At 44.4% G+C, this 27699-nt stretch overlaps 1 protein-coding gene across 1 annotated transcript; it reads left to right on the forward strand.

Moving 5' to 3' along the window:
- Window positions 1-12686: 12686 nt before the first annotated feature.
- Window positions 12687-26673, forward strand: LOC136644136 (NACHT, LRR and PYD domains-containing protein 3-like). The gene is made up of 9 exons (XM_066619709.1): window positions 12687-12795; window positions 14156-14197; window positions 15174-16935; window positions 18872-18952; window positions 20145-20315; window positions 21727-21897; window positions 22951-23121; window positions 24542-24712; window positions 26227-26673. Exons 1-9 carry the CDS (start codon window positions 12687-12689, stop codon window positions 26303-26305), a joined length of 2757 nt encoding a protein of 918 aa, XP_066475806.1. The 3' UTR covers window positions 26306-26673.
- Window positions 26674-27699: the final 1026 nt, after the last annotated feature.

The raw sequence follows: 27699 nt of genomic DNA on the forward strand, positions 1-27699 counted from the left end.
GGGGGTTTCTGGGTGGGCAGCCGAGGGCGGAGCTGGAACCCGGCAGTTATGCCAGATTCCAACCCCCGTCCCTGGGGAGAATGGAGCGGCTTCAAGCTGCTCTGCTCTCCTCAGACTTGCACCACCTCCAGAGGTGGCACAGGTCCAAGGAGACCCATTCGGGCGAGCAGCCCTTACCCAGGAGTAGGGGGAAGAGCTTCCCCTTGCCTCTGACTGAGCCCCTGCAGCCAATGAACCTGCATTGGATGCAGCGCAAGCCTCCTGGCTCGCCTGCTCCAGCACAGGCTTGGATTGCACCCTTACTCTCATTTCCTCTACTGAATGGGAAGAACATTTATTGCCACCACCCAAAGCTCAGGAGTTCCAAACAGAGGGCGGCTACCTTGAGAAATCCCTCCCCCTCCCTCCTGCTTACCAGAGCACCCCAGGATCCAGGGGTCTCCTTAAAACCAGACAGTAGATGAAAGTGAGCCATCTAGGAAGATGTGTCAGCCAAGTCCTTCTGAAGCAAACTGAGATGAAGCCGGTGAAACCAAAGAAGCTCACTGAAAGGATTTAAAAGGTACCAACCTGAGGGAAGGAAAAATAAACAGCAGAAAACAAGTCACGCAGGGCAACACCAGGGCTGGGAGGGGACCAGGGCTGGCAAGGGAAGGCATGAAACAAAACTTAAACCTAATGCATCTTCTCTGGATACTTTTCCAACATTAAGTACTTGTTCTAGCCTAGGATCTTTATCCTTACAGACCACACCAATGCATCTTATGAACAGAGTAATTGTGCAAAAGGAAATGTGTCACTGCTTTACGTAATCTCTCTCCATTGACCAGCTTTTATTTGTGGGATTCATTACTGAGGGGGGGGGCGGTCAGCTGAGCTCCTTCAGTTTCCCCAGGTGGGCTTTGCAATAACCTGGCTCACAGGCAAGTTCTCTCTTTTTTTTTTTTAACTTGTCGGCTGGGGAAAAAGGAAGGCAATGACAAACATGGCTACTGTACCTGAATAGCACAGCAGTCCCTTCTGTGGCTAGGAAGATTAAAAAATAAGTGACAGATAGAGGCAATGCATGAATTTTCACGCCAGGGTTTCACTAAAGCGTGTCATCCACTTCTATCGCCAACATTTTGGCTCTCTTTATAATCAGTCACCAAAGCAGCAGCCAAGCTGAGAAGGAAAAAGCCTACCTGGGCTTTCCCTGTTCTTTGCTAACCTTGAGTCTCTTCTGTATTGGGGCCTACTAGGCCAAGTTCCATTCTGGTAGCTGGCAAGCTGCTAGACGAGATTTAGATGGGGAAAAATAATCCCCCAGTACTCAGTGGTATTCCATTGTTGTTTAAGAAATAGCCACAGTTTGGTCACATAAATAATAGAAGGCACTTTAAATTAGTCAGACAGAAATACAATTATAAACACTACAGAATAAAACAACACTAAGCTCCTTCTCTCTACCTCTAATACTCACCATAGGCCACTAAGCCTTAGGGCTATAGGATAGCTCCTCCTTTCATCTCTCCTGAATCCAAAATGTCTGAATTGACACCCACACTGTCACCTGAAAGATATAAGGTGAGCTTCCTGTTTGAGTTTCAAAGGAGAATGATTTCTTGTTTTGCTCAGAACACAGAGCTGCACTTTGACCACATCCTATGCAACTGGCAGGTTGTGAGTTTTGTCTTGAAAGTTCTGTGACTTGACCTCATTGCCTAATAGTCCTGCAGACCACTGGTCAGTTGCCCTTATTGTCTGAGAACCATACTCCACCTAAAGAAGGGACATACTGGTGAAGATTGCAGACACATGGCCACCTGGGTGAGAGACAGCACTCGCATGAGGATGGAACCTGAGAGAGCTGTGAATTTGTCAGCTGAACCTTGTGGTTAGGAGAACATACAGATGAGGACTTTTTTCTTTATTTGCCTCATGAAGACAGCCCATGTGATGAGGGAACTTCCCCTTTGTTTGTTCAGAAAGTTCTCTTTGCATTATGTTTAAAGCTTCAGCCCTTGAAGCTTAGAGCTGCTTACTGCTCTTTAAAGATCATCAGTTAGATCCTTTACCCCAAGCAGCCTCTAGACCAAAACTTGACCTTCCCAATACGCTGAAAAGGTAAAGAGGGGTTGTGGTCTGTAGTTTGTGGATGGGACAATGACATTTGTATGTTTGATGTTTTGCAACTAAACTTATCTACTTGTCTGTTTCCATGTGACCTTGGTTATTTTTGAGCTGTTTACTTACTAATGAAGTGTATGCCAGAAACGGGATAAGTGGGTTGGTCTGCTTTAAACAGGACCTCATCTTTATAAAAAGTCAGTTCTGGCCAGCTTGGGTCAGAGCGTTTTAGAATGCTTTTGTGGCTGTGGTCTCGCAATTCAGCATGCTGAATTTAGCCAATAAATGTCCAGTTACTTGCCCAGATCTGTGTATTTATTTTTTCTCACCAGGGGTGACCTTGACTGCCCAACAGAGGGCAGTGGTCAGTGGTCACCACTGATCAGTGGTCACCAACTCATTGACCAACTCATGTCCAAATTTTACTCCTCTCCTCCTAAATGATCTTAAACATTAACATATTCATCCTTAGGGCTGCTTGTCCTCAACTGGCTGCTGTCCAACTCCAGTCAGCTCTCCTTCAATGAGTCATAAAAACTGATGTGCAACCTTTGTGATGTCAAATGTTAGTTGTCTGGTTCCGTTTTGATTCAAGTGAAGCCTGTTCCATTTGTACAGGCTCAGCTATTTTCCATGTTTTTAAAATACTCTTTATGTAATTCTTTTTAATAAATTTGATCATTTGTTTGAACTATTTCTGCTCTTTTGACTTAGGTTCTGCAACACCCTGGTATGTGAGGAGTTGTGCAGTCACTAGGTTAATTATAGTGCCAAGGGACAGATCTAGCCCCTAATCCTAATCCAGTTTAATTTACTTTAACTCTGGTCACATCTACTCCACTCATAGTGGCAGTTGATTTAGGTGCAGACACAATCTCAATGGACCCATTCCTGCCTTTATTGGAAGTCATCTGTCACTACCAGGGTCTGAGTCTGAAGGGAGGAGAGGAATAGTGTTGCAACATTTGCACTGGACATTCCAGGCCCATCATCTTCTTTCATTCTTCCTAATTTCATCTTCAACCAAGAGGCCTGTGAACTGGTAGGGGAGGGAGAGGAACATTACCAGACACTGTTCAGAAAGATGCCTGAAGGCATGACTTCCTATGTGCTGATTAGCTAAGAAGAGGGTGTGAAAATGGTCAATGTGTGTCATTTCATATTCAAGCTTAATCTTGCTTCAGAGCATCAAAGCTTTTTCTTTGTTGCAAGAGACTGGACTTGTCCTTCAACCATAGTGGGGGGGGGGGGTTGGGAGAAGATTAATCCTATTTGAACTCAACTTTGTCAGCAGTGGACAACAGTGCAAGCCCATGAGCTACATCTGATACATGGAACTATTATTAAGATACATCTTTGAAACTTCCTACAGGCCAAGCTTCCCAAATCTTGTCATCAACAGCTCCTCTAAGGTAAGCAAAAAGCTACTTGAGCATTCCCCATTGCCCCTTCTACTTGGGAACCAAGACAGTCCCCAATTCTAGTCCAGGAGAAAGTGATAGCATCGACCAAAGGGTGGCAGGGAGATGTTCATCTAAATGGCTGCTCAGATAGTTACCTGATTGTCACAGCTGGGAATTGGAGAAGAGAGTATGATTTCTTAAGCTGTCTGTCTGTCTGTCTGTGTCTCTCTTTCTCTCAAAAAGAATAAGCAATAAAGAAGCTCGTAGCACAAGCACAAAATCTCAATGACTTGAAGGCAGAACAAAGAAGTCTATAGCAAGACAAAACAATGATTCCTTCAACAAAGCAATAATAATTGTGACTGTTAGGGCCATTGATAAATTATGGGACATATCCAGGGTTGGGCTAGAGAGGAGAGCCAAGCTATGAAAATTTGAGACATGAGAGGAAGGGGCTATTGGTTGCACTTAGCAGAGGGCTGCACACACATTGTGGCATATGTAGAGGCCAGGTTGAATCTACCACTTAATATTTATATATTGCTCTTCCTAAACAACCCAAGCAGTTGGAGCTCTTCACTAAGAAACTAGGTTGTTCATCCAATGTTATTCATTGGCTATTTCAGTAAGAGAATAATGCATAAAGCTAAACCCATAGACACATAAGCTTTGGCATGAGTCACATGCACTCAACAAGAGTAATATTATGCTATGTCCCTTCCTTGTTGAAATCAATAGGGCTTTAAGGGTTCAATTCTGTGCCCAAATTTTACTGTAGTCATCATTCTTACCTTAATATAACATTAATAGTAATTAGTAGGATATTTTTACTCTAGCCTAATAGTTTTACTCTAACAGCTTTATTAGGCTACCTAATAGTTTTTACCTAATAGTTTTATTAGGCTACTATTACTCTAGCCCAGTGTTTCTCAAACTGTGGGTCAGGACCCACTAGGTGGGTCACGAACCAATTTCAGGTGGGTCCCCATTCATTTCACTATTTTATTTTTAATATAGACTTGATGCTACCATTGGGTGTGACTGCATTTGGGGACATGTTACAGATCTGTACTTTTAACAGGCGACTATGTATATGCTTTTAACAATGATAGTAAATGGGACTTACTCCTAGATAAGTGTGGGTAGGATTGCAGCCCAGGGTTGTTAAAAATGACATGACATCACTTCTGGTGGGTCCCAACAGATTCTCCTTCTAAAAGGTGGGTCCCGGTGCTTAACATGTGAGAACCACTGCTCTAGCCTAATAGTAGAATATTTTTATTTTAAAAATATAAATAGCCACCATGGGAGATCCTGATTTGAACTGGAACCATGGTATGGGGAAGGGGTATCAGAGTACTGTACTGTGCCACAAAAACCAGCACCATTAGTGGGAGAGAGGAAACCAATCTGCCCACTCCGAAGCATTCTCTCCTGTGGTCCTTCCTGCGGCCATAAAATTGAGATTTGTTGCTTTATAAAGCTGACTCCACTAACCAGTTTTTTTTTAAAAAAAATTTATTTACCTTTAATGGTATATATAACCAGATTTTTACTTTAGGAGCACTTATTTGGCTTCATACCCAGGCACCTTTCTGGTAAGGTGGAACTGGTTGCTAGATATGGAGTAGGATCTCCACTAGAAAAAAGATTACACCGAAACCAAGGCCCCCAAGACAAGAAACAACTGTAATGGATTTCTACTGAACACTGTACTTTATACTAGGTTTGTATAGTTAGTAGTTGGCAACCTTCAGTCTCGAAAGACTATGGTATCGCGCTCTGAAAGGTGGTTCTGGAACAGCGTCTAGTGTGGCTGAAAAGGCCAATTCGGGAGTGACAATCCCTTCCACACTGGGAGCAAGTGCTGTCTGTCCCTGGTCTGTCTCCCTGGCTATGGGCCTTCCTTCTTTGCCTCTTAGCCTCAGACTGTTGGCCAAGTGTCTCTTCAAACTGGGAAAGGCCATGTTGCACAGCCTGCCTCCAAGCGGGCTGCTCAGAGGCTAGGGTTTCCCACTTGTTGAGGTCCACTCCTAAGGCCTTCAGATCCCTCTTGCAGATGTCCTTGTATCGCAGCTGTGGTCTACCTGTAGGGTGCTTTCCTTGCACGAGTTCTCCATAGAGGAGATCCTTTGGGATCCGGCCATCATCCATTCTCACGACATGACCAAGCCAACGCAGGCGTCTCTGTTTCAGTAGTGCATACATGCTAGGGATTCCAGCACGTTCCAGGACTGTGTTGTTTGGAACTTTGTCCTGCCAGGTGATGCCGAGAATACGTCGGAGGCAGCGCATGTGGAAAGCATTCAGTTTCCTCTCCTGTTGTGAGTGAAGAGTCCATGACTCGCTGCAGTACAGAAGTGTACTCAGGACGCAAGCTCTGTAGACCTGGATCTTGGTATGTTCCATCAGCTTCTTGTTCGACCAGACTCTCTTTGTGAGTCTGGAAAACATGGTAGCTGCTTTACCGATGTGTTTGTTTAGCTCGGTATCGAGAGAAAGAGTGTCGGAGATTGTTGAGCCAAGGTACACAAAGTCATGGACAACCTCCAGTTCATGCGCAGAGATTGTAATGCAGGGAGGTGAGTCCACATCCTGAACCATGACCTGTGTTTTCTTCAGGCTGACTGTCAGTCCAAAATCTTGGCAGGCCTTGCTAAAACGATCCATGAGCTGCTGGAGATCTTTGGCAGAGTGGGTAGTGATAGCTGCATCGTCGGCAAAGAGGAAGTCACGCAGACATTTCAGCTGGACTTTGGACTTTGCTCTCAGTCTGGAGAGGTTGAAGAGCTTTCCATCTGATCTGGTCCGGAGATAGATGCCTTCAGTTGTAGTTCCAAAGGCCTGCTTCAGCAGGACAGCGAAGAAGATCCCAAACAAGGTTGGTGCAAGAACACAGCCCTGCTTCACGCTGCTTTGGATGTCAAAGGGGTCTGATGTGGAGCCATCAAAGACAACAGTGCCCTTTATGTCCTTGTGGAAGGATCTGATGATGCTGAGGAGCCTAGGTTTGTATACACAAGAAGATAAAACATGGTTTGAACAACAGCAACAACAACCCATCCCAGAAAGCATAAGAGAATAGAAAATGAATAGGGATAACTGCATCCAGCTGGCCTTAACTAGGCTGGTTTCCCCATCAGTCAAGATTTCAAAAAGGTTTCTTCAGCTTTGAGTCCTAGTAACTCCTGGTTGAGTAATCTCAACCAGCAGCATCAGTTTTTCCAGCTCCATTCTTCCAAGATCACCTCTCTGTCTCTGTCTCACCCTCCCTGGTCTTCAGCTGCAGCTTATATTAGGAAAAGTTGAGCTGCCATTCCCGTTTAGAACAAATCCAGTGTCTAATTTTCAGTTTCTGTGGTTTTTACCTCACCGTTTCTTGACACCCTTTTTCAGTTTTTGTTTTTTTTAATACTTCTAATTAAGCTTTCCTGAGCTGATCCTGTAAGCCCAAAAATGCCTTGGCCAATTTAGAGTTCCCCACTCCCATTTTGAAACATAACATATAGCCTTCTACATAATACAACACAAAATGGGGAGAAGCAAGAACATTCCAACGTTAACCTTTCCCCCATCTCCATTGTGATTTGAACCAAGGACCCCCAAAGTGTTTATCTTTGAAAAAACAAAACCACAAACCACTGTCTATTCAGTCACAGCAACAACAAAAAAAATGCCAGTTTGCACTGAAGAGAGCAGCAGAAGCCTCCCCAAGACAAAGTTATGCCTAGTTTGTCCTGAGACTAAGAAACGGTGGTTTTCTTAAAGCCACTCAGTGAATGTACAATTACTGACCCTTGAATTTGGACTTCTGGAGTAATTATTACGGTATGTTAAAGCTATCTATTTTACGGAAAGAAAAAACAAAAGAGGGAAGTGGAGAGACTCTTGTGCAATCAGTTTACAGCAATTGAGAGGAACAGGGAAGAGACAATATTTGAAGATCAGCATATCTGCCAAGCAGCATTTTCCAGCAAAAGACACTTTTCCATTTGTAGGGGAAGGGAGAAAGGGGAGAGCATGCACAGCATCTTTTGATATTGCACAATTGTTTTCATGGAAAGGCAGAGAATTGATGTATGCACATATGGTATTTTTTTTAATTAGTCAATCAAATTGTGGCCCACAATTCCAAGGGTAAGACACATGACGGTTGCCGAACATGGTTCCTTAGTATACCAGTGAGCTATGACAATGAAGCAGCAGGAATGCAAGACCGGCTAGAGCTAATTTTAAGACATACTCCATGGTACATACGGAAACCAAAAAAGTTTACCTTTCTACCTCCATTGCATCTATGCAGTGCCATCCACTGAAACAAGGGGTGTGGGGCTTGTGGCATAATTTCTGGCACATGGGGTAGACATCAATGGCCTCACTTGTTTGTGAGGCACTGTGCAGATAAGGGGGGAAAAAGGTGTGATGGGCACATTTATTTCTGAAAACAGAAATTCTCCTTTGACACCTGCAGCAAACAAAGTTCTTCCATTTGCTTGCAAATTCCATTCACGGTTAGTGTGAAATATTGTTAAGTAGATTTGCCGCTGCTTTTCCAAAAAAGTTGTCTGCAAAGCAGTTTACCTAGCTAAACTAATGAATAAAGAGTTCCTAAAGGACTCACAATCTAAAAAAGATACAGAAGAGACACCAGTAGCAGCTGCATATCAGGCTGGGTTAGAAAGGGACAGAAATACCCTTTCAGTAGACATATTTTAGGCACCTTGGCCACCCCAAAATCACTTTCCAAAGTTATGTGATGCTTAAATATTTTCTGCTCTGTCTTTGTGGCCTTGGCCTCCTGGAAAAAACAGCAGCCATTCAAAAACAAAGATCTTTCAGGGAGTATGAAATGTTATTTGAAGGATATAAAAGTGACCTCCAATTCATAAAGTTTGAAAAGAGAGAGCCCACAATTTTTTTCAGCAAACTGAGGACAGGATGGCTTCAACTGGATTTTTGAAATTGCAGTATGGCAGATTATCTCAAAATAATTGTGCTTATTAACAGGGGATCAGGGATACAGTACTAATGCTTCTGTCTTGCTAGACTGGACATGGAGGTTGACCTTTAAGAAGTATTTTACTCCATGGAAGATCAAAGCTAGCATTGGAAAGTGGGCTGATCACTGACAATAGAACTAACAAGAGCTATTAGACTTAACATCGAAATTGAGTGTGTAGAGAAAGAGCATGCACCACTGCTCTTATTCCGTATGCTGTGGGCACAGCATTACAGAGGGGGACTGCAGAGGTGTAGCTAGATCATTGGACACCCAGAGCCCATAAATTTTTGTCACCCCATATGAAATAATTAATTAATTGTTTATTAACTCTTAATTATATTATTTATTAATTCTTAATTATATTATTAATTAATCAGTTCACATTTTTATACCACCCTTCCTCTAAGCAGCTCAAAATGGTGTACATGGTTCCTCCCCTTATGTTGTCCTCAGAACAACACTGTGAGGTAGGTGAGACAGAGATAGTAATAGTCATGACATGAAATGAATAATAATAATGGCCAGAAAATACAGTTAGTATTTCCCCACAAGCAATCGATGAAATTCTGCCTCAAATGGTATATAACATGATGATATTATTCCTAAAAGCCATGATTTCCAGAATTTTGGTCACTAGGGTGTCACCCCCCCCCCCCCCAGGATGTCTCATTGGTCTGTTTTGAGTTAAGGCAGTGGTTCTCAAACTTTGAACAGAGACCCACTTTTCAGAATGACAATCTGTCCAGGACCCCCAGAAGTGATGTCATGGTTGGAAGTAACATCATCAAACAAAATAAAATAACTATAAATAATTAAATTAAAGAAAAACGGATAATTAAATAAGGGGAAGCCAGCACTGTTCCACCAAGTGAATTTTCTCTGTAGCCTGCCTGCAATAATACCCTCCCACAAAAAATCAGTGAAATTTTCAGCCCTCCCCAGGCCCACATTACCAGCTCAAGCCTCTATTTTATTCTTGGGGGGGGGGTTGCCTTCTGGAGCAGTTGTTGAGCTCCACTTTCATCAGATTGGGACCATGCAGCCAGCCTTGCATTCCCCTTTGCCTGACTTGACCAGCAGCCAAGGCACGTTTGCTTACTCATGAGTAAACGCAACCATATGGCTTACTTTCACTTTCCATAGGGCTCAATACATTCGCCTGCTTGGAGGAAGGGACCTTCTTCTTGGGTGTTTTTGAGGGGCAGCTTTAATTGGATATGAACCATTCTGATGTCATTGGATTCCTCTCTGCCTGCCCTTTCTGACGGACTAAGGCATGTTTGCCTACTTGCGGGTAAATGTGCGATATGGCTCTGTTTCACTTTCCATAGGGCTCCATACATTTTTTTGTTTCCGGTTTTTTGGCTATAACATTTGATGGAAAGGAGATAATTCTTCCAGTTTTTGTTTTTTTTGCATTGCATTCAACTGGAAATTCTGCATCCAATGGTATATGGCATGATGGGGTTACTCGTAACCTTTGCGATGTCAACGATTTTGGCTCATTTGTGGTTAAACCCCCCCCCAAGGCTGGTACCTGGGGTGGACTGCCCCCCGCCCCTCGCTAGCTATGCCACTGGGAGACTGTAACAATGATGCCCTGCTTGGAGCTCCCCAAGACTGTTGCTGGCAGGGAGCAGAACACTGGATTAGATGGACCTTAACTGAACCCAGCAAGACAGTTGCTACAGTTCTATGCACCAGTATCACAAAAACATCATGCTGCCTTCATGTTTGCTAAAAAGATAAGAGCATAAGGAAAGCTGGATCAAACCAAAGGCCCCTTTAGTTCAACATCCTGTCTCCCACAGTGGCCCTATGGGAAGCTCCCAAGCCAATGGCTTCCCCACCATTGCTCCCCTGCAACTGGTATTCAGACCTTATATGAAGTTTTGTTTTGACTGTGTCGGTAACGCCATTATGTATTGTGCTGCTGCTGTCGTAGAATGATCCCAGGGGTCAAGAGGACCCTGGGGAAAGTAAACAGCATTGTTCCTCTTGTTAGTCAAGAAGCTTTTCTTTCTGTCTCAGTTTGTGTACAGAAGAAAGTCCCTGTACAGAGTTCTTCTGTTTTGAAATCACCACAGCAGGGGAAAAGACACAATGGCCAATGACAATCTTCAGGTGTCATATAGTTTGGCCTTGCCAGCTGTGAAATTGACATATTCATAGAGGAAAGGCCCACCTGCCGCCATTAGTGATGGCTACAGATAACCCTTCAGGCTTAGAGGAGAACGCACTAGCATCGCCCTCTAGACCTTTGGTGCTGCTGCCTGTCACCAAAAGATTCATCAGCTGGAGCCCTGTTAGAACTCCTGCGAAGTCTGGGAAAGCCCCTTAAGGGCTATTGGAACAGACTCCCAAATTTTCTTTTTTTAAAGTTCATTGCAGTAAGCAAACTAAATGAGAAGTGCCTAAAAAGCATAGACAACCAAAGCCAAGTCTGACAGAGACCTGGGCTGCTAAATGGGTTGTTGGAGTAAAAGGAGAGTGGCTAATGCCATCTTAGCTAACTGGACAGAAAAAAACAACTGAGTTGAAACTGCCCATTTATGCAGAAGGCACATCCTTTGTGCTTTGCTGTTCAGCATGACCTGAAGGAGGAGCAGAGCATGGGCCCCTAAGATGCTCCTCTCTTACTGATATTTCAAACAGGGCCTGGATGGAGGAAGAAGGGTATGCCCAGAGCAGCCAAAGCTGAAGGAAAGGGAAAGCAATGAAGGCACTCAGTCGCTCCATCTCCCAGCCCACGTGACTGCTTTCTTAACTGTTATTGGGTGGGGAAATGAAGCGGTGGGCTGCCTTCTTCCTCCAGTGGCTCTAGAGGAAGATGGGAGGGGGAGAGCTGCCACCCAAATCCACTTCCCACTTGCATTCCCCCAGATCAGAGCGCAAACTGGAGCACAGGGTGTGGATTATTTCACTTCCCCCTTCAACTTGGTGCTTGACACAAGGTCTTCAGTCCATATGATTGGTGGCCCAGCCCTGTGCAGAATCAAAGGAAAACCAGAAATATGAAAACACCTTTACTGCCCAATTGAAGGGGGGGCAGCATAGGTGCTAGCTGGGCCTCACAGGGAAGAGAATTCCGTAGTCAGGGAGCTACCACCAAAAAGGCTCCATCTGCACCACCTGCACCTCGGTAGATGGTAGGACATCGAGCAGAGCCTAGACTGTATGATTGGTCATTGCTTCAGTGTAAAAACACAGATAGAACACTATAGGAAGAATTATACAGTATAGAAATATAATAGAAATTTATTCCTAGAAAAAGCGTATTCAATATGATATTGGCTATGAAAGAAAAAAAAAATACAAGGCCAATGCTCAGTTCAGTAAGACCTTTACTGGCAAAAAATACAGAGAAAGAACACAACAAAACAAAAATATACAAAGACAAACACAACATAAACATCAGTCTTTTCCTCACACACTGCCCAGAGTCCCAGGGCTCTGCCTGGCTATTACCCCAGATAAAAAGGAAGCAACATTATTCAGGGTCTCAGAATCAGGTGTGGAAAGGAGAGACTGAAGCATGATTGAATCCTCCCAGCCCTGCATCCTAGCTAACAATGGGCCTAGATATTTCTTGCGTGAAGAATCATGTAGCGGGCAGTAGAAAAAAGTATGTATTAGAGTCTCAATGCAGTCCCTACCACACTTGCATTTCCTCTCTGAGTAGGGAATTCCACTGAACCTGCCCATTAATAAGGCTGATGGAAGAGCGTTACATCTTGCAAGTGTGAACTTTCTCCAAGCCTGCTGGTACTCCAGGTGGTAAAAGAAGGAAGCCGACAAGGCCAATGCATTGAAATGGAATGGATCAATTGGAAGGTTGTGGAACTCATTTGGAAACATAGCATCTCTTCATATAAGCATAAATCGAGTCTATGAGGAAAGAGATTGGCATACTGTTTACTATATACAGCAATATTCTTCCTCCATTAAAAAAATACTAGTTTGGTTTTCCATTTTTTGTTTCAGATTATGTATAATTTCTGATGATGGACATGGACAAAAATGTGAGACAAGCTCTTCTTGAATCTCTCCAAGAACTCCTTGAAGATCCGTTTAAACATTTTAAATGGAGGCTACAAAACAATTGTAAGGGGAAAAGAAATATCCCAAGGAGTCGGCTGGAGAAAGCAGCTACGCTGGATGTTGTAGATCTCATGTGTGATTTTTATGGTGAAGAAGGTGCTCTAAGCTTATGTATCTGCATCCTTGAAGAGATTCATGAAAAACACATTGCTGCAAGACTCAGAGACAAAACACAGACAGGTAGGAAACCAAAGGAAAGAAGCTATTGTAGGCTCTCTACTTTTCCCTGTTCATACTCCAAAAAAAATGAACCACACAAGAAAATGAGAATGAGAGAAAGAAAGGGTTAAGTTTAGAGCCAACAAAGAGAAGGCACCCAGAAAGGAAGCATAAAAATCAACCTGTGAATAAAGGCAGGTCCTCAGAAGTCATTTAAAAGAAGAGCACAAATGTCAACAGAAAGGCAACTTCAAAGATAAGGGCCAGTGTCAGTGCTGGGTTGCTGGAGGTCCAGAAGCAAAGCCCTGAACAAGGCCAACCAGGACACCCCTACTGTCCCTTGATGGCACATTGGGCACTATCACTTTCACTAGAACAGGGGGTTCAGGGGCTGGCCAGTTTGTGGGCCCTTGACCAGAGCTATACCTGATTCACTCCTGATGCCACCTTCACAGGGAACAAGAGGTTAGATATGAGAGAAAGATAAGAGGAAATTTAAAAGCAGATGAGTGATGGGCCAAGGGCTCTTCTTTCATGACCACTTCTCTGTGATATCTGTCCTCTTTCTTCCCCTACTCTTCTCTCTCTTTCCTGTATACAACCTGCTGCCAACTTTTTTCTTTTTCATTGGTTTTTGTTTAGCAACCCTTGAGAAACTCTGCTGCCCTTAAATGTTTCAAGTTGGAAAAATTCATATATTCAAGTTAAGATACACTGTAGGTGGAATGTTGATTGATGTCAGTCCCTGCTGCAGATGTTCTCCTCCTCCTTCCTTATCTAGTCCATGTATCCAATCTCATCTTGTTCCTTGGCCTCCCTTGTCTCTTTGGATTTTCCATTCATTCCTCATCATTTAAGCTTTCTTTTCTCTGGGTCCAATCCTCACTGCCATTCAGAGGAAGAGACCAGGTGAACAAGCAGCCTTGTGACTGCTGCTCACTCACCTGCTTGCAGCTGGGGTACAAACAGCTCCTGCCTGCCTGCCTTCTCCCTCTGGGCAATGATGGGGCCTGGGCCCAGCAGATCCAGTCATCCCTGAGGAGAGACTAGGTGAGTGACTAAGCAAAAGCGACTACTCCTTACCTCTGTCACTTGATTGCTCAGTCTGGGTGGGGGTGTAAGGAGAAGGTTACCCAGGAGTGTGCTCATGGTATACTATGTTTCAGAAAGCCCTGTGGGCCCCGGAACCAACCTTGAAAATGGGCAATACATCCATGCTCTTAAGGTCTCAATTTCCCCCTATAATATGAAATATTTTTCTGCCACCTCTTCCATCTTTTGAGAAAGTTGTAAGATGCCAACAATATCACCTGTTGCTCATTTCCTCCATTCCAAGTCAATGACAGTACCTGACTACAATTCAGGATTTTTTCCTTTTCAGACTCTGGTCCTGCTCATCTAAAGCCTGAAACATTTGCCAAAGGTAGGAACCATTCTAGTGAGCAGTGGTCTGTGTTAATATGCATAAGGAATGCCAGCTTCAAAGCAAATCTCTCAAATGTTGTTTTTGATTTGACTTGGGACAATAATAAAAGGCACTTTAGTCCACATCACCTCAGGAGGGCTGGTGCTGATGAGCTTGTTGGAAGGATCATCTACTATCTAGCCAATTGGATGTGTTGGTGGCAGACATGCAGGATGAATCATTCACATATAAAGGGACAGTAGAGAGTCTTGGAGGTGGGAAGAGATCAGTAAAAAGGATGCTGAAACCCTCCTTTTCCCACACCTGACCAGGGTTCAAGTCCATTGAACCACTTTACTCCTGGCTAATTTTTCGTATTAGAGCTGAGCAGAATCACCCCAAGCTATTAGCTGAAGAGAGGCAAAAACAAAATGAGAAAATAGCAGCAGACACTTGATCTGTTCTAGTAATGTTACTGCTTATTCATTAAACTCACCTGACAAGCCTAGTGCATAAAACATAGATGGGATGGAATAGAAGTACAACTTATCAATAAACCGTCCATAGTTCCTAGTCCGTCTGAACCTAGAACTGCTCAAGCCTCTGAGGAGATAGTGTAGGCCCGAACACTCAAACCTGGAACTGTTCCCCAGTTCTCTTGTGTGGCCTTCCCTTCAAATGTCCTCTGGGCTTGAATCTTAGAGGCCCTGACTTTATATGTGAATGGGCAGACATGTGCATAAGGATTCATCACATCTAGTTGGGCCCTTTGATTCCCACTGCTATTGGTTCAGCCATGAAAATGCAGATGAGTGCAACTAAAGTAACTTTAAATCATGGGGATACAGTATATGCAAGAATACACACTAGAACATTTTTATTTGAAGATATGACAATAGTTTTAGGATATGTTCAGTAAAGCATTTTAACATAAAATATGCATGGCAGCAGAATATTTTTCCAGTACTTGTAATGATGCATGCCTTCCTCCTAGATTTTAGGTTGAGATATACACACTTTGTTAAAGAAACATTCCAGATCTGGACAGATGAGAATTCTCTTCCTGGTGAATATGATCTTCTGAACAACCGATACTCACAGCTAATAATCCTAGATCATCACCGACATGAAGTGGAGAGAAAACACGAAATAATGTCTTTGGGAAAGAAGCATTCTCAAATCATGAGAAACAGAGCTCACTCTTCGATCACCATTGATAGTTTATTTAAACCTGATAAATGCAAACGAATACCTCAAATTGTTGTCCTGCAAGGAGCAGCAGGAATCGGGAAAACAATGACAGTGAGGAAAATCATGCTTGACTGGGCCTGTGGAGAGCTTTATCAGGACATGTTTGATTATGTTTTGTATATACACTGTCGAAAGATGAACCTCTATGCAGAGAGTAGTATTGTAGACATCATACTACAGCAATGCGCCAAGGATGATGCTTATAATGAGATCCTGAGGAATGAGATAATAAGGAATCCTAAAAAACTCTTGTTCATTGTTGATGGATTTGATGAATTACGGTTTTCCCTTGATCAGCCAGAAGATCACCTGTGCTCTGATCCCAGGAAGAAGGAGCCTGTGGACATACTCCTGAGAAGTTTGCTTAGGAAAAAAGTTCTTCCTGAGTCTTATCTGATTGTCACTACGAGACCAACCGCTCTGGAGAAACTCCGTAAGTGTCTGGAGTGCTCACGTTATGCTGAGATTCTGGGATTTTCAGAGGAGGACAGGAGAAGGTACTTCCATAAATTCTTTCAAAATAAAAACCAAGCAGCCCAAGCTTTCAAGCTTGTACGACAAAATGAGACCCTCTTCACCATGTGCTTCGTTCCCATTGTGTGTTGGATTGTCTGCACTGTAATCAAACAGCAACTGGAAAGAAAGGAAAACTTCCCACAAACCTCCAAAACGCTCACTGCTGTCTATATGCTGTACCTCTCCAGTTTGTTGAAATCACACAAGAGTGGACCAAAGCAACATATGGCAAAGAACTTGAGAAGTCTCTGTTCTCTGGCTGCTGATGGCATCTGGAAACAGGAAATATTATTTTGGGAAGAAGAAATCAAGAAACGTGGCTTAGATCAGGATGATTCCCTCCCGCTCTTTCTCAATGAGACCATATTCAAAAGAGATATTGACTGCAAATGTTCATCCAGCTTCATCCACTTAAGCTTTCAGGAGTTTTTTGCAGCACTGTCATATCTCCTAAATTCTGAGAAACGGCACTGCATCCTATTATGCGTTAGAGGGCAAAGCAATGAGTCTGACGACATGAGGGCCCTGCTGGAAAGCTATGTGACCTCAAGACCTGATTTAGCACTAACGGTTCGCTTTTTCTTTGGGCTTTTAAATGAAGAAAAAGAAATGAAGGACATGAAAAAGCATTTTGGGTGGAAAGTTTCACCTAAAATTAAGGAAATCTTGTTAAAGTGGGTTAAAAATAACATAAAATCAAAAATTAGAGAATTCAGTTCAACAGATCTATGGTTACTTGAATGTTTATATGAGATCAATGATGAACATTTTGTAAAAGGTGCCTTGGATCATGTGACAGAAATTGAATTAGACCATTTTTTCCTTACTGAGATGGAAGAGATGGCTTTAGCATACTGTCTGGAACACTGTTGTTGTTTGGAGGTCTTTAGTCTACAGTACATTCCAATTGAACCAGAGGTATATAAGGAGGAGGTGAAAGAAGAACAGGAGGAAGAAATATGCACCAGTTCACAGCTGCCATTAGATGGGTATGGATTCTTTTTATGTGTTTATTTAATGTATTTATACCTCATCTTTTCTTCACACTGTGGGCTCCCAGTTTGTCAAAATTGCAGTACAATTTGTGTTTCAGTCTTTTTTTTTTGCAATGTCTCTTTCACACCAGAACAGTCTCTAGCCTCCTTGGGCTGCATGTTGATGATGCGTTGATTAGTGTGCCCTGTTTTCACACCCTATATGGTTGTGCTAGTTGTGCACAAGAGTGCCACATGTAACGGGTGGAGGAATGCTGGCATAACATCACTTCTAGTGGGGAAGAAGGAGTGCCTTTTTCTACAGCACACAGTGTGCCTCTAGGGGCAGCTCTGTTTCAGCCCACACAGGTCTGGGAACAGAAATATAATCTTCCTGGCTATTACTGGCCCACACTGGGTGCTACTATCTGCTTGGCAGCTTTGTGCCTGCATAGAGCTGAAGTACTGATGGCTGTGCTTCTGCTGTCCAGCAAATATGCCAATTCCCGCCCTTCCCCCATTTCAGCAGTACTCAGCAGCAGGGCCTGCCAATTTGCCAACAATCACCACACAAGCCACTTATGAAGTGCAACACTAAATGGCCCAGGAGAGATTCTGTCGAGGAGGGAGTAGCTCCTTATCTGGTTGTCCAGCGGAATGCAGCTTCAAGGACACAGCCCACACGGTAGAGAGTACACAGACGCCAGGAAATCCATCACCATTTCAGTCAGTATTTACAAGTTTACAATAATAGCAGCAGCATAGTAAGACAAAGCAGAGACAGCAAAACATACAACACACATGACCACCAACGACCCACACACGAGGGCTCTCACAGTCTCTTATAAAGCTCTGTGCACGAATCAGGGTGGGTGGTGTCTCCTCCTCCTGTCACACCGTCTCATGATGCATGCCTCATCAGCTGGCTCACTCTACACCTGAGTCCTGGTGACGCAGCATTTAACAAACATTAGGCCCTACCTTATTCAGGCCTGCAAATTTAACCTGGGTTATGTTCTAATCTAACCCTGACAGATTCTGCCCTTTTCTCTCAAGCACTCTTTCTTTCTCAAATGGGGGCCCCTGAGATATGCCAACAGACCTTCCGGTTGCCAGTCTTTGAATAAAGGGTGGGAAAAGCAGCCATTGTGGCTATTTTGTGGACTTGTGGGTAGTTTTCTTAAGGGTGCACAGCAGGTGAAGGAATTGCGCTGTCAGTCCTTCAACACTTCTCACAGGGACACTTGAGGAAAATGTGGAACAGAACTCTAAAATCATCCCTGCAAACTCTACAATAAAGCCCCCTTTCCAATAGCTTCCAAGAGTTTGATTTTTTTTAAGTACAGTTCTCTGCTGCCACAGCATCCCACCACAGCTTGAAGCAGCAAGGAGCGGCATGCTTCTCCACTCTGGTCTGATTATGTCATTGCAGCATACTGGCAAATGTAGGCAAAGACAGGGGAGTCCTGTGGGCCTCCATAGGAGAAGGGGCCTGAGCTGAGATGCAAAAGTGATACCAGCAAATCTGCTGGGGCGAAGGACAGTTGCTCTCCCCCTTGCAAATACAAGAGGAGCAGCACTTGCAAAAATGCCTCTTTGCCCAGTTAGCTTGAAACCGCTTCCTTTTTGATCCCTTCTCTCCTCCCCAGTTGCAGCCGTGGGAGCTCCTGAGGTAAGAGAGAAAAGCAGCACTTTCATTCCTGGGCATTGCAGCATTTGCATTCTTACAGCCTGAGGACATTTTGTTGCCTCTTTCCTTCAAGCTGCACTCTTTTGGTGATCACTTCTCTCTTGGTGTCATGCTACATGTCTTTTGTCTACCTAGAACGAGCACTGTTAGTGGGATAAAGAAATAAGTTATTAACCAAGAAGTAGTTCCCTTTTAAAGTAAAAGAATGTGAAAATCTGTGCCTGAAGTTCAAGAAATGAAATTTATTTCCTCCTCCTTTAGACAAGAGTATCATTATCCAACACCACAAGAGCAACTCTATAAAGCAGTGAAGTCTCTGAAGGGACACTTACGAATCCTGAGGTAAGAAACCGCTTGCGTGTACTGTATTTAACAGCAGGCTGGTCTTTCTGTCAGAGTAGGCACACACAACCATTACCACCTGCTGCCTCGTCACAGATCCATGGGCACTACAGATCAGATGGATAGGTCTCTCTTTCCCCCCCTTCTTTTCCACTAGACAAGCAAACAGTGGTGGGGAAGAGGCAGGAGGTGAGCTGCCTCCTCCTTCCAGAACTGGAGGGAAACTTTTAAGAGCTCCATGAGGAAAGCAGGTAGCTGCAGGGTACACTGAACTCTGGTGTGGACATGAGACTTGGCAAGAGGCTGGATATTTGGGGACTTTTACTCAGGCACAGAATATGTAACAATTGTGTGCTTATATGGAAGGCCAGAAATATGTGGATACTTTCGCTGCTCAGTTATAAATATTGCTGAAGGTAGGGGAGTGGGAGGAACAGGGAGGGGAGGGTGAGGGGTGGAACCAGGATGGGAAGGGGAGCAGACTGAGACCAGGAATGGGGCAGCATTGGTGACAATGGCGCTTCCAATATCCTATTCCGCTTCCTGGCCTCAATCCCTCCTGGGTCCACTCAGACTTGTGCTAGCAAAATCACTGGCACAGGTCCACCCCATTCAGGCAGTGGAGGCTTACTCCCAGGCAAGGGTACAAATGTTTCCTTACCTGGAGGAGACCTCTAGAACTACCTCCCCCACAGAATGCAGTGCATGACTGCATCCGTGGATGCAGGTTTTTGATAGGATTGGGTTGCTGCCGTTCTAAGTACATACATACATACATACACATATACATATACATATACATATACATATATGAAATGAGCACATATTCTTCCCCATCTTCCTATACACAAGTTCCCTCCCCTCCCCCTCTTCTGCTGCCTCATGTGTGTGTGTGTGTGTGTGTGTGTGTGTGTGTGTGTGTGTGTGTGTGTTTTAATTGTGAGCCCCTCAGGGCAGAGACCTCCCTTCTCTTCTACTGTAAAGCGCATTGATGGCACTATACTAATAAATGAATAATAAATAACTAGTTCTAGAAGATACCGGTAGACAAAGTGTAAAGCAAGAAGTTACAAATAGTAAAAAGAAACATTTTCCTGATTACCTGGGAATTAGATATATTTTATCACAATTGCAATGCAATGTGTGATATCTCACTCTCCATGCTGTGTCTATCTCTGGCTGCCACTTGCAGGCTGACCAACTGTGTTTTCACTTCTGCTCAATGGAAGGATCTTTCACCTGTGCTCTGCACTTATCCAAGGCTATCTGAGCTGAAGATGGTGAATATTGCACTGAAAGAATCAGGCATGAGGCTATTAGCTGGAGGCCTTAAACATCAAGACTGCAGGATACAGACACTGGGGTAAGAAGTGATCATCAGCACTTTAGTATTTACTGTATAACAGCTTAGCAGTCAGGAATGCCAGCCAGCCAGTGCTTGATAAACCAGTAAGATAGTAAATCAGGGGTGCTCACACTTTTTTGGCTCGAGAGCTACTTTGAAACCCAGCAAGGCCTAGAGATCTACCAGAGTTTTTTTTACAATGTTCACGCCATCATAACATTTAACATTTATGTGTACAATGTATGTTGGTGTACCTTGCATAACCGAATGAGCCAATATTGCACAACACAACATAATTAACTATAAACATTTTTTGTAATTACTTGAGTTTACTTTGATGACTTGCACTGAAGTGAATCAGCCAAGGATGCATAGTCCGGACAGTTGACAGCCAGCCTCAAGCACACTTCCAAATGTTCATCAGTCATGGTGGAACGGTACTTGGACTTAATAATCTTCATGTAGGAAAAGGCTGACTCACATAAATAAGTGGAGCCCTTCCTGCCTCAGGTGTTCTTATATCCCTGAGGGTCCTATTGCCTTCAGGTGGCTGCAGCTGTGCAGCACACTCTGCTGGATGCCCAGGCCTTACCCTTAAAGGGGCCACTTCTGACACCACATCTACCTCCTCACCAGATCTTCCTCAATTCCAATACAAGTGGGGGGGGGGAGCAGATCTCTATACAGACCAGTGCAAAAACAGGGGAAAGGTGTGGGGAAGATCTCTATATAGACATCACAGCAAGACCAGTGCAAAACCCCTTGCACACAGAACCAACAGATGGAAGTGGGGGGGGGGCAGATCTCCATACATACCAGTGCAAAAACAGGGGAAAGGTAAGTCAGCCCCAGCAGAGTCAACGGGGCTCACTCCCAGGGATGCGTGGTTGGAAGAGAAGCCTGCCAGCGGCTCCTCTCCAGGTCTACTCACGAGTCAGCCCCAGTAGAGTCAACGGAGCTCACTCCCAGGGATGCGTGGACAGGAGCTCACTCCCAGGGATGCATCACTCCCAGGGAGCGTCACTCCCAGGACGGGGCTCACTCCCAGGGATGCGTGGACGGGAAAGAAGCCTGCGATCGACTCATTTTGCCTCGCGATCGACCGGTGGCTCGCGATCGACTTATTGAGCACCCCTGCTGTAGCCTAATTCTGATTTCTTTCCCCTTCCTGGGGGGGGGGAGGATATGATTGGGCTGTTAGAGGTTTTCTTAATTAGCTTTTGCAATCCATGCTGGGGTATGGTTCAGACATTCGATTCCCCATATGATTATATGACTGGGGAAAAACGTGCTGGGGCAGGGAGATGTGCTCCTTCACATACAGTGGAGAACATGGTAGCACATTTCTGCCAAACTGTATATAACTAGTGATAGTAGCAATTATTATATCAATTTTGTGTTTGTGTCCGTGCTCTTCTGTTTTGCATAGGTTGTCTGACTGTCGTCTGACAGCAGGATGTTGTAAGGATCTGTCTTCGGTTCTTATTACCAACCAGACCTTAGTGCACTTAGATGTCTCCTGGAACATGTTAGGAGATTCGGGCATAAAGCTATTGTGTGAAGGGCTAGAACATCCAGACTGCAAGCTACAGAGTTTGAGGTGAGTGTCTGACAGCAAACATATGATATTATGTCTGGTATTTCTGACAAGGAAAAGTGGAGGAATAACTTTTCATAAGCTCCATTGTTCTAATCCAGTACTATTCCTAAGGGGGGGGAGGGCACAGCACTAAGTTTTGCAGGCACCTCAATGCGCTGTGTAAATGTCCCCTCCCTTTGCTTTGGAGCCATTCCTGGCAGTGAGAGCAAAACAGAGGCATCTCCTCCACGTTGCTCTTGCAGTCCAGAATGGCTCTGAAGGCAAGGGGGAGGGGCTGCTTACACTTTGTGTTGTGGCACCTCAAAATTTAGTGCTGTGCCCCCCTCTGAGAATACTAGTGTTCTAACCTGTCATGAGCAGAGGTTAAAAATGTGGTTTTTATTGTTTGTTTGTTTTGTGTGAAGTCAGACTGGATTTCCTCCAAAACCACGTAAGTTTAAAAAAAACTGCAAGAAAGGCAGTTTGGTTGGAAATCCCCTCTCAAAAGTCAGCTGAAGGGGGAAGGAGCTAAGCAACACACACATTCACTGTGGGAAGTTGGAATTGGAGCCGAATCACTGGGCTATGATCACTGCTGAATCACACTGAAATTATTTGAGAGAAAAATTAGTACCTAAAGGTCCTTCGTAAATAAACCCATTATTTTATTTTTTTTTAATTTAAAAATTTTTTGTTAGAAGTGCTGTGCTGTCTTTACTTCAATCCTGCTCTAAATTCTGGGAAAGTGCCAGATCCCTGGAAGGTAACCCGGACTCGGGGATTGAGAGCCCAGAAAGGAATGTCTCTAATCCCTCAAAGACTTGCAGAGAGTGAGACCCCTGACAAGTTAAAGACTGATGACAGATGAAGGACAACCAGAACGGTTGGCATCTCAGGGTCCCCCTGAGTCAGGAAAGTTTGAGAGCACCACATAACCGAAGAGAGAAGCTGATGCCATTTAAGTCAATGACCTGATTAATTATGAATCATATACAGCTTTTGATTTATTGCTGCATTCAAAGCTCTATTTGTAACTCACCCAGGACTGACTCCTTGTCTGACTGTCTTCTGCAGATTGTCCAACTGCTATTTTACAGATGCCTGCTGTGGGGATCTTGCTGAAGTCCTTTGTACAAACCAGACACTGAGAGACTTAGTTTTGTCTCACAATAAAATAGAAGACACGGGAATGAAGCAGTTGTGTACAAGGCTGAAACACCCCAGATGTAAGCTAGAGAGGCTGCGGTAAGTCACTCATACTTCCTTTCCAGTATGACAGGAGCAGTTGTCACCTGACCAGTGGAGGCTTATCCATGGGGCAAATGGAGCTTGGCCCCTCCAAGAGAAAAAAAGGGAAAATGTGCATTTAAAGACACACAGCTCAATTCTATCGCTCACCAACTACTTCCATGCAGCTGCACCATGGAAACATGTGCTGCATCCTATGATGGGGGTGGGGTGGGCAAACAGGAGGTCTCCTCAGGTAAGAGGATTTCTGTTCCCTTACACCTGGGTAAGCCTCCATCACCCTATGGGTCTATTGCAGCAGCTCTTTGGTCCTGCACAATTCTGAGTGGATCCAAGGGAGAATGGCAGGTTCAGGCAGGGGACATAACATATTGATGGTACCATTGCTGCCAATAAACGCCCCTGCCCTGCCCCTGGTGGCCCTAATCCCCACCCCATTACACCCCCTCCATGTCTTATTACACTCCCTCCTACCAATTGCCAACCCCCTGAATCAGCTTATCTACACTGGAGCAGGTCACTGGCCAAAATTGTGGATGGTGTTATAGTCACAGCTCAAAAATAGCTGCTGATGGTACATTTCGCACCTCATTGGTAGCCAAATTGTGACAGCAAGACAGTGTCCCACTGTCATTAAATGGGGGATAGGATTGGGCTATTAACTGCACTAAATTAATGATTTCTGTGTGACCTAGGCTAAGTCACTGACTAATTAGTCTTGGTTTTCTACTGCTTGTCCAATCTCATTGCTTCTTTAGTTCTCTAGTTAGTCTGTGCAACTCCTTGCCACAAGATGTGGTGATGGCATCTGGCCTGAATGCCTTTAAAAGGGGATTGGACAAATTTCTGGAGGAAAAGTCCATCACAGGTTATAAGCCATGATAAGTATGTGCAACCTCTGATTTTGGAAGTAGGCTACCTCAGAATGCCAGGTGCAAGGGAGAGCACCAGGATGCAAGTCTCTTGTTGTCTTGTGTGCTACCTGAGTGGGCCACAGTGAGATACAGGAAGCTGGACTACATGGGCCTCTTGGATAGAAATCCCCTCTCAAATGGCAACTGAGAGGGGAGGTGTATTAGTGTGTGTGTTAAAAGGCATAGTTATAAAGAGCAGGTTCCCTATCCCTTTGCAACAAGATGGCTAGACTGAAAGATGCAGTTGGTGTAGAACAGTGGGCTGGCCTAGTAGGCTTTTATTTAACATTTCAATTAGATCCTGCTCAGTGAACACATGGAATATACACAACTGAACTATATAAGGGGGGAAAGCAAATAGATTTGTATATATCAAATATAAGGGCAGTTCGCCTGAATAGGCTTCTTCAGTTTTTGTAGAGATGGCCTTATGGCCTGAAATATTGCCATGGCAATAAAAACTCATTTTGTTCTCTGATATTTGTTTGTTTGTTCTCTTATAGGTTGAAGAATTGCAGTGTCACAGAAGCTTCTTGTGGGGACCTTTCTTCTGTTCTCAGCACCAACCAGAATCTGATGGAGCTGCAGCTGAACAGTAATAACCTGAGGTATTCAGGAGTGAAGTTGTTGTGTGAAGGGCTGGAACATCCAAACTGTAGGCTAAAAGTTATAGGGTAAGTAACAGTTGGTATGCTGACCAAGCAAGAGAAGCAAGGACAATTATGCATACAAGAGGATCATGCGGGTGGCATGAAGTTCAAGCAGTGGGTAGAGCTGACTGGGAACAAGGTGGATGAAATTTTTGCATTGCAGTTGGTAGGCCTTCCACAGTTAGTTACAGGGGAATGGAAGGCACAGTTTTCCAGTTATTCAAAGAGATTGTTGATAATTAATGTTGACATTGACAGGTGTATATTGTGCTCATCACAGTTTCTGTTTCTCTTAGTTTTGGCTGTGCACCCCCTCCCCCACACGTGCACAAACACACACACAACTAGCATGCATGAGTTCATTTGAATTTGCTTGATGTGGGCTGATTTCATGTGGAGCTCAAGGGAGCTGGCTGATCGCTGCCACAAACCTACAAATCCCAGAGTCCACTGCAGGGAAGCGAAAACAGTTAAAAGCATTTTAAATCTGCTTAGTTTTAGAGTGTGTACATTATAGATGCATCCTCATGTTGTGAATGGTCTCTGTTTCCAGGGATAAGTAACACTTGTATCTTCCTTTAACTGTTCAGAGATATTTAAAGTGGAAATAATGAACACAAATGGGGAGGGGGACAGCACTGCAGTGGTGTACTCACAGTCACACCCCAACCCCAGGTAAACTGGGGGAGCACAGAGGGAGCTGAGTAGAACTGACAAGCTGCAGGGTGATGCAAGCCAGGAGCAGGGTGAAAAGGAGCCAGAGCTGGGCTGTGAGCTATGGCCTGGCATGACCTGGCTATTCTGCCTCCTGAATATTATTCCTGAGTGTTCCTGGCCACCTAACCATTACAAGATCTGGAAAAAAAAAAATCAAAGGAAATTTTTCTGAACCTTAATTTCTGTCAGTGAGATGTTTCTGAGCTTCATGATTTAGCAATAGATCCAATGATAATTAAGAAAACTGATAAGAGTGAAGCTATAATTATCTTTAACAGAATGGACTATTTATGAGATTTCCTAAATTATGTATCATTCAATATGATTATGTAATTTTAGAGATTTTCTAAATTGAAAAAGAGTTTATTCAACAATCAAAGAGTAGACATATATAGGATTCTGACTTTACTCAAACTTCTGAGTAGACATACTTACGATTGCAATGTAGTTCTGAGTGATTATGGAAGAAGGTTGGATTATGGGATATGTGCTGACTCTGAAAAGCCTAAGGGCCCAATCCTTCCCAGTCTTCCAGCACTGAAGCAGATGCAGTGCAACTTCATGGTAAGGCAGCAAACATTCTGTGATTGCCTCCCCACTGCAGGATGCAGCACATACCATGTTGGCTCAGCTGCTTCAGCCTTGGAAAGCTGGATAGGATTGAGCCCTGAGACACATTTTTCTGCCACTCATTGTTGAATCTCCAGCTCCTCAACATCTTTGCTGTTATTCTTCACATGAGGAGATAAGTACAGGCTGAGCACCTCCTATGTTTTCACAAGCTATTTTTTGTTTGTTTTTTCATGGATTTTTCTCTACAGCTTGGGCTCTTGCTCACCCAAAGCACAGCAAGAACTGGATATTGTGAAACAGATCAAACCTCATCTTGTTATCTTCTAAAAGCAGCAGGAAGATCCATTTACAGCCGCTTCTTGAGGGTCAGCTTTTGTTCATAAAACAACAATATTGAGAACATAAGAAGAACCTGGCTGGATCAGGCCAAAGTCCTTGCTAGCCCATCATCCCATTTCCCACAGTGCCCAAACAATTGTCTCTGAAAAGCCCCCAAGCAGGACATGAAGGCAATGCTGTCTCCTGCTGTTACAATAACTGGTATTCAGATGCCTAGTGCCTCTGCACCAGGAGATTCCAGGTAGCCGTGGTATCCAGGACCACTGATAGATCTCTATTCCATGAGTTTGTCTACTCTTCTTTAAAAGCCATCTAACCATCACCACATCATATGGCAGCAAATGTAATAAATTCAGTGGTGTGCTACGTGGGGAAGTTCCTTCTTTTGTTTCTCCTGCGTCTCCTGCCAGTCTGTTTCATTGGATGTTCCCTATGTTCCACTATGAGGTCAACTCTCCACATGCTTCCTACATAGCAGTGTTCTTCAACCTGTGAGTCATGAGCCCAAAGGGGGTGGTTTGAGGCATGCCTGCTAGTGCTGGTGGACAGCAGCCCCCAAGGAGGCATCAGTCCAGCAGGGCAGGGGGGCTCTGCACTCTTCACCCCTTCGAAGCTGGTCTGTTGCTTCCAGTCCCCAAAACGATGGCACCTGGTCTGGGCTCCACAAGCAGGGAGACCCAGACAGGGAGCTTCAATACTCCAGAGCTGGCTGCAAGAAGGCCCACCTGCCCACAGAACCTGTGCAACACCACTGAAAGCCCCCTCCCCCAACTCTGGGAGTCAAGGGTGGAGAGAGTCCACCAGTCAGCCAGCCAGCCCATGTCCAGCACCCCTGTCAGTCCAATCCCCTTTGAAAGACATCTAGGCCGTCAGGTGCCATCACAGTCCAACCAGATCCAGCAGCACCTGTCCAGCTTTCCCATCCAGCACCCTGTCTGTCTAACCCACTTTAAAAGGCATCTAGGCCACTAGATTGAACCTAGGAGTGTCTGCATTCAGAACTACTACTGAACTATCCCCACCCCCCAAGTTAAGGTGCATGGGTAGGCTGAATCCATAGACAGGAATGTCATCAGGTTTTACTAGACCCACAGAGTGGCCTGTCCAGTGGACACAGGACTGGGTCCTGGGAAAACATCAGTGGGACAGGGGGCAAGCTGTCAGCCCATTCAGCAGAGTGCGCCTGCATATGTTGGAGCACCAGAGGAGCAGCAAAACATGGCAAATGTCTGCAGGAGCCTTCCCATCTCCCAGAAGTGGGGGCTTAGGACTCGGAAGGCAGCCAGGCTGGCTGGGTAGAACCAGGAAGGGGGATGGACCAACCAAGGCCAGGGGACTACAAGGAGAGGGTCAGGACTAAGGAAGGATTGGAGACCAGCTAG

This window comes from Tiliqua scincoides, chromosome 1 (assembly GCF_035046505.1).
Source record: "Tiliqua scincoides isolate rTilSci1 chromosome 1, rTilSci1.hap2, whole genome shotgun sequence".
In the NCBI taxonomy this organism is placed as follows: domain Eukaryota; kingdom Metazoa; phylum Chordata; class Lepidosauria; order Squamata; family Scincidae; genus Tiliqua; species Tiliqua scincoides.